Source organism: Podarcis gaigeae (assembly GCF_964106915.1).
Source record: "Podarcis gaigeae genome assembly, chromosome: 4".
In the NCBI taxonomy this organism is placed as follows: Eukaryota; Metazoa; Chordata; class Lepidosauria; order Squamata; family Lacertidae; genus Podarcis; species Podarcis gaigeae.
The window spans coordinates 46,521,962-46,529,973 of NC_139677.1; the positions used below are offsets into that span (position 1 = coordinate 46,521,962).

At 41.6% G+C, this 8,012-nt stretch overlaps 1 protein-coding gene across 1 annotated transcript; it reads right to left on the bottom strand.

Moving 5' to 3' along the window:
- Positions 1–684: 684 nt before the first annotated feature.
- Positions 685–5,300, bottom strand: NR0B1 (nuclear receptor subfamily 0 group B member 1). Its single transcript, XM_083734540.1, has 2 exons — positions 3,828–5,300; positions 685–1,886 (listed from the first exon to the last, which is right to left on the bottom strand). The coding sequence occupies exons 1-2, from the start codon at positions 4,576–4,578 to the stop codon at positions 1,642–1,644; spliced, it is 996 nt and encodes a 331-aa protein (XP_083590666.1). The 5' UTR covers positions 4,579–5,300; the 3' UTR covers positions 685–1,641.
- Between the last annotated feature and the right edge of the window lie 2,712 nt (positions 5,301–8,012).

The following is an 8,012-nucleotide window of genomic DNA, read 5'->3' on the forward strand; positions in this document are numbered from 1 at the left end:
CAGGAGTCACATATTCTGCAGGTCTGCAGTACATATTCTAGTGGTTTTCTATTATCACACCTACACAAATGTATCTAGTTACAAAATTTAGTCATTTTGCATTCTCTTTCTTCCTTTCTGTTCCAAACAGAAACTTTAGTCCTTTTCTAAAACTACTCAGTAGATTTGGATGCAGCACAGAACAGCAATACGTATGCAGCATGTATCTATGTGGTGTTAACAATATTGAAAATGACACTTGTCCATTAATGTAAGGTTTTAAATTTAATGTTGTGAATTTTCTTCACCCTGAGTGAAGAAGATGCACAATGCTCAGCGCTCTCACTGTCCCATTATTTACAACAATAAATCATGTGACATAACTATAGCAGTAATTTTAATGCATTATTTGTTCCCTATCCATTAATTACTGCATCTAGCTTATAGTGACTTTACTCTGGTGTATTTATAGGAAGTACAAATGTAGTTTGGAAACCTGGCAAAAGGTTCATCAGTCACCGGTATATGATCAAGTTTTGTGTTGGAAGATGACTGCACCATGTAAACTGACATAGAATTAAGGAAATTTGTTTGCAAACAGAAACAGCATGTGATGTTTTTAAGACAAAATAAGAGAAGTGCATAAATATTCTAATCCTTGCAACAATGATTCAACTTTTAGATTAACGCCACTGATTTCAAGGATGCTTTTGTCCACAAGTTTATGATAAATGACTCAGCCTATGTAGACAACATGCAAGAAAAAAATAAATTGTTTGCATTAATTTACAATTCTTACAACTTTGTTACAATTTACTGTGTTTACAGGATAGAGTTGGTTCCAGCTTGAAACATACATGGTATTGAATCTCTTGCAGCCAACACTTACATATCAGGCTTTTTTCCAGTCTACATAAATGCAAACAGTATGTCTTTAAAATAACTTGTGTAGTGAAAACAATCTTCTTCACCCATTGACCTGATCCAAACACTGCTCTTGGGAGTCCAACTTCTCCTGATATAATAAAGTCTATCGAAAGTCCCTTAAGTAAAAAAATTATGAAATAACTTGTCAGGATAAATATGAAAAGATAGAACATTACACCATATTTGGTCTTGCATGCGTTCCAAGAATATAGGATCATAACAATGAATGACATAACGGAAAAGAGAGACTTCCTATTTTGAACACAATACACAGATTTGTCTAAGTTTCAGTTAAAGATATACCAAAGAATATTCACTCTGCTTTGGAAACTAAACTGAAATCCTATGCACACTTACCTGGGAATAAGTTCCACTGACTATATAGTGGGACTTAGTTCAAGTAAACATGTATAGTTGCACTTTGTGGCTTAAATCCTATGCATACTTGCCCAGAGCAGGCTCCACTGAACACAATGGGGCTTACTTAGAAGTAACATGCATTGGATTACACAGTTCTTTCTTTTTTTAAGGGCTGAAATATGTTGCTGGAACTTTTCAAGGTATGAGTATTTAATAAAAGCTAAGAGCACTCAAATAATATTTTATTACTGAATACAAAAATACTATCTATGTAAAAACAATAAGTTAGTTTATTTTACAATACTTTACACTACTCTGTTGTGGGACATTTCATATTGGATTGCTCTATTATGTAGTTATAATTCACACATGGCTTCATAATTTTGCACAAAGCATCTCCAACAGCATGTCATCCATATTCACTGTTCCAATGATAGGCCTAAAGAAAAGTTCGGAAATAACATTAGCATTAATAGATCCAAGCATAGACAGAGCCGCATTCAGTTTGGCAAATCTAGTCTGGTCCCCTCTGTGAATCATTCTGACATGTTCATTTAGGGCTTGCTGTGCTTCTTGCTGCAGTCCCTGGATGTACTGTACACACTGCAGCCCAGGCAGATCTAGAAGGGTAAAAAGAAAACACATGAACATTAAGTCCTCTCTTCATAATACCTTTTTATTTGCAATATACACAATTGGAAGTGACTTACTCCATTGTGCAAAATGGCTGGAAAGTAATCAGAATTAACGGAGAACAAAAAAGTACTTCACTGAACTTTTAGTAGCAAGACAAGTCTGATAGTCATCATACCACTATAAGAATATAAACACAATACATGAAGCATGTGTTTTGAAGTGTGCAACTCTTTTTCTTTTTACAAAATGGAATTTTTCATGCTCATTTCAGGGAACAGAGGACACGCCCACCCATTACTAAGAACAAATGACACTTTCTACAAAATTTATTAACTTCTCTAACAAATATGTCTAAACCTATCAGTTATAAAACTCACCAATCTGCTTTTAGAAATAAAAATGTTCGCAAATTGACAAAGATAGCATGGTAGGGAGAGAGCAAGAGAGAAAAGAAGGCTTGCCCACAATCTGTTGACAGCCAGTATCATTCATATTAAAATGTGCATTGCAGACAGCCGTACTTCCAAGGTTCTACAATGCAAATAAAAAAGCTCTGAATGTAATGTAAATATTTTCTAATGCCTTAAGGCAGCATCTCTGGTTCTGACTTCTTAAACAATTTTTAAAATGTGCTTAATTCATTTGACCCTTTTATAATTACCAATAATTTCCTTTATTTCTCCTTTCTTCTACATTGCTATTTATTTAGTATAAATTATTACATGTTAATTATTAGTATCCACTAGATGTGTTAGTTTAATGGTCAAAGTAGCAATTTCCCCTGAAAATAACTTTTTAGAACGTTTCAAAATGAGGTACTTGAACATGTTTCCTTACAATTCAGTACAATCATTCAGTCCCTAAGTGAATCTATATATTTAATTCACAATAAAACACCATCTACCCTTAAACACCACAGTACTTGATCAGAGCACAGGGAGTTTCTAGAGCACAAAAAAAACTTTGCTCACAAGGGTCTTTCAGAATCCCTGTTTTATAAGAAATTCTGAAGGAGAGAGATGACAAATTGAAGATATTCTTAGCTTTGCAGCCCAGGATTAAACAGGTTTATGGGGGGGGGGGGGGAGCTCCATGTACAGTCTGTTTTTCTGAACATAAAACTGGATGCTGTTCTGCCAGGCTAAGCAACAGGAAACTAAAAGAGCACATGGAAACTGTTTTTATTCTCTCTCCCCCAAAAGCCGAACCTACTAGTATGCTTTACTGCACTTTTGTTACTCACCGAGGATATTACATAGCCCATATTTTAGGGGAGGGGAAATTTCCCTGAGCAGAACAGGTAAAGAGAGTTCTGACGCTTTCCCCTTTCTTGTCAAGTCTGCCTGTCGCTAGCGCAATGAAAACCCTTGAAGACCACGGTTCCCAACGCGGAGCAGGGGGGCAATTTGATTTTTATGGGAGCCAATTCAAGAACAAGTTATTAACAGTTAATTCCTCCACTTGAATTGGAGTTCTTTTTGAATAGTAAGACTTATATGTCCCGGAGGGGGGGGGGGATTCTTAGGTGGAGTATGGCCAAAAAAAATGTTGTGGACCACTGCTCTCAGACTTTCCAGATTCTCAGCAAAACAAAACTTGAGTTGCCATCACACTAATTCACCTTCTGAGGTTATGTTCAAGCAAGGCATTTACTTTCTTAGCTTTAGAAGTAAAGGCTCAAGAAGGCAGGACCAACTACCACGACACCTATCCCCCCCCCCCCAAAGAAAAAACCCAGGCTTTTTAAACAGAGCTTCTGCGCTATTCGTAGCTACTTGGCAGCAGGAGGAAACCAGCTGAAGAAATCCAACAGGTGGTGCCTGTGCTAACATGGTAGTGCGGATGGTGGGAAGAGAAGCTAGCCGTGACCCATATCTCGCCCCCAACTCCCCGCGCTTCTTTCCCGCCAAATTCCCCGCGCTTACCCGGATTGAAGAGCACCGTCCCTTTGAGGTAGGCGTACTCCTTGGTGGTAATGTCCAGGCTCCAGCACTTGCCCAGGAAGCTTTGGATGGCTTCGATCTCCTCTGCCGACGGGAGCTTCGGGCTGTTGCTGCTGCTGTTGCTGCTGCTACTGCTGCCACAGGCCGCCGCCGCCGCCGCCAGCTTCTCCTGGGTCTTGTGCAGCAGCAGGAAATGGTGCTGCGGCTGCCGCCGTTGCCGGTGCTGGAGCTGCTGCTGCTGCTGCTGCCTCTGCTCTTCGGCCCGCTTCTCGGTCAAGATCCTTTGCAGCATGCTGGGCTCGGTGGTCTCCACCGTCTCGAAGTGCACGCGGTCCTGGGCCAGCCCCAGCACCAGCAGCGGAGCCCAGGAGCTGCGCACCAGCACCAGCTGCTCGTCCAGGGGCAGCTCCTGGAAGCTGGGCACGTTCTTGACGAAGCGCAGCGTCTTCACCAGCACCGCCGAAGCCGCCTTGCACGCCACCTGCGGGCTCTGCAGAGCCACGCGCTTCTGCAAGCCGCACGAGCAGCCGGGACACGCCGCGTGCCCGCCCGGACTAAGCGGTGGAGGAGGCGGCGGCAGCGGCGGCGGTGGTGGAGGAGGAGGCGGCTGCTCGCTTCCCGCCTGCCGCCGCTGCTGCTGCTGCCGCTGCTCCTCGCTTTTCAGGATATTGTAGAGGATGCTGCTCTGCCGCCGGCTGCCCGTGCAGCAGCGGCATCTTTCCACGCACGCCATGGCTCCAAAGGGAGGCGGCTGGAAAAAGAGGGCTGGAAAGAGCGGGAAAAGCTCGCCGCTTCCGCCCCTCAGCCGAGCGGAGTGCTCGCCCTCGGCTCGGCCCTTAACTTTATAGCGCGCGGGCAGCTAGAGTTCAACGGCGCAGACGCTCCTGAGTCGCTGAGGGAGGGAAGAGGCGAGGGCGAGGGTTGGGTGGGAGCGGAGCCAAGTCCCGGCGCCAACTCCACCTTCTCCCGCTCTCCTCCTCGCGGCTACACAGCGGAAGCGCGAGGCTGTGAGGCGCTCGCCTTTGTGCTCCGTTCGTCAATGTGGCCCCGCCGTCTCCTGAGGCGCAATATTTACGGGCGGCATTGCGTTGCCTTGCTTTCGTTTCCTTCCTCCTCTTTCTTTAGACTCGGCTTCAAGGGCAGGGCAAAAGTAATGCCCATATTTATATATTGCCATGCCTTCGTCACCCCATTCCCTCTTTCGATGGAGGGCTCGGGGAAAGCGAGGAGGTTCTTTGCAAACAGCCAAATAATTGCAGAGCAAAGTTCAAGGAGTTAAATTGCCTGCGAGTAGAGAGTCTCTGCAATGACCTAATAAAGCGCCCTGGGTTTTATGGAGACTCATCAAAGGAATATTTCCTTCTAAGAAATCCAGGTGTTAGAGAACATCCTCTAAACTATTTTTTTAAGCTTAATTTCAAACCACTTTTGCTTCCACGTTATTGTTGGTGATTAAAAAGCAGGCACACGCTAGTAATTTGGTTTTCTTTCTTACTGTATATTTTGTAAGTTCCTTGCTGGATATATGAATAACGTATACTGCAGTGCAAGCGAATATATATTATAATATTAAGGAAAAGAATGTGCCTGTAGCGCTGCCTTTTTCTTAATCACAAGATTACAAATCTGCGGGGTTATTAGCTCTGTGTTATTAGTTATCTATGTTATTAGCTATGAATTGGCATTGCTGGTATTTTTATTTTATGCTACCTATTCTAACTTTAAAATCCATAATAAGTTTAATTTTAAAGGTGGTGCTAGAGGTCATTCCTGGATATGTGTATCTAAAACAGCAGTGCATTCCACAAACCAGCTAAGCCACAAAGTATTTACACCAAAGCCAGTTCTTCATCAAAAACAGGAACAATGTGTCTGAAATTCCTGAGGCCTCTTCCTGTCCAACACCACCAAGATATACTTATAGATGCAGCCCTCCCCCAAAAAACCATACACACACACCTACATACCAAATCCAGCTCAGAATCCTGCAGAGCAGAAGTCTTGGCAACTCTAGATCATTACAGTTATAACATCTCTCTCCACAGGCATCTATTACTTCACTTTCTTTTCTCATCTTTTATCTTTTCTTGATTACTCTTCTTTATGCCTCCTCATCTTTGAAGTTCTTTTTATACTTTCTCTTAATTAAATTAATTGTAAATCAGGTAATAACGAATGAATGTAAAATACAAAAAGAAACTAGGCAAGGGTACCCGCTATCACCGTTATTTATCCTGGTTCTGGAAGTACTTGCAAGAAATATAAGAGCGAATAAAGAGATTAAAGGGATAAAAACGAAAAAATGAATTTAAGTTGAAAGCCTTCGCTGATGATCTAGTCATTACCATAGAAGATCCAAAAAACTCTCTCCCTAGAGTAATAGAGAAAATCCAAGAACTTGGGGAAATGGCAGGATTCAAATTAAATAGAAATAAAACCAAGTTATTAGTTAAAAATTTAAAAGAAGAAGAGAAAAATGATTTGGTGCAAAGCCGATCGAAAGGTCGGCGGTTCGAATCCCCGCGGAGGGGTGCGCTCCCGTTGCTCAGTCCCAGCGCCTGCCAACCTAGCAGTTCGAAAGCACCCTCGGGTGCAAGTAGATAAATAGGGACCGCTTTCTAGCGGGAAGGTAAACGGCGTTTCCGTGTGCAGCTCTGGCTTGCCAGAGCAGCGATGTCACACTGGCCACGTGACCCGGAAGTGTCTTCGGACAGCGCTGGCCCCTGGCCTCTTGAGTGAGATGGGCGCACAACCCCAGAGTCTGGCAAGACTGGCCCGTATGGGCAGGGGTACCTTTACCTTTTTATTGAGATAGAAATCCATAAAAAGTAAAATATTTAGGGATATGGTTAACAGCAAGAAATACAAATGTGTATAAAGACAATTATGAAAAAGTATGGTCCGAGATAAAAAGGAATTTAGAAATATGGAGTAGAATGAACCTTTCCCTACTAGGAAGAATTGCAGCAATAAAAATGAATGTGTTGCCGAAAATGCTTTTTCTTTTCCAACAGTCCCAGTAATGGTTAAGGATGATTGCCTCAAAAGATGGCAAAAGGATATTTACAAGTTTGTCTGGGGGGCAAAAGGCCAAGGATTAAACATAAGATACTTACAGATACAAAAGAAAGAGGAGGCTTTGCCCTCCCAGATCTCAAATTGTATTATGAGGCTGCATGTTTGGTCTGGATTAGGGACTGGGTAAAACTGGAAAAGGAAGAAGCATTAGATTTGGAATGTCATGATAACAAATATGGATGGCATGCATACTTATGGTATGAGAAAGGGAAAGTACATAAAGGATTTTACAATCATATAATCAGGAGATCATCTGGGAGAGGTATAAAGATTTAATTGAACAAAAAGCACCTTGGTGGTTATCACCAATTGAAGCTTCGTTACTCAAACCACTTGGTAAAAGGGGGAAGTGGCCTACATGTAGAGATTTACTGAGAGATCAAGAAGGAAAATGGAAATTAAAAGATTATGAGGAAATCGAAGACCATTTTCAGAGTTGGCTGCATTACAGGCAATTATATGAGATGTACAAGGAAGATAACAAAAAGGGGTTTAGCTATACAATCTCTAGATTTCAAAAGGAGGCTATAGCAGAAGTGAAGCTGCTGAAGAAAGCATATGGTATTCTGCTAGAATGGGAAACAAAAGACGAGTAGGTCAAATCAGTTATGATCAAATGGGCACAAGATATAGGACATAATATAGAATTTGAGGATTGGGAAAAGCTGTGGAAGGTAGATTTGAAATTTACAGACTATTCCCTTTTGAATGAAAACTAAATGAAAATGATGTATAGATGGTATATCACACCAGTAAAAATGGCAAAAATGTACAAAACTGATTCAAGTAAATGTTAGAAATGTACAGAAAAAGAAGGTACTTTGTATCATGTGGTGGGAATGTAGAGAAGTTAAAAATATTGGGGAGATGATATATAACGAATTGAAAAAAATGTTTAAAATGACATTTGTAAAAAAACAGAAGCATTTTTGTTAGGGATTTTAGGACAAGACCTGCCAAGAAAAATAAAGAGCTTCTTTATGTATGCTACAACAGCGTCTTGTTAGCACAAGGATGGAAGAACGAGGAAATCCCAATGAAAGAACAATGGCAAGAAAAACTGATGAGCTATGTGGAGTTGGCAAAGTT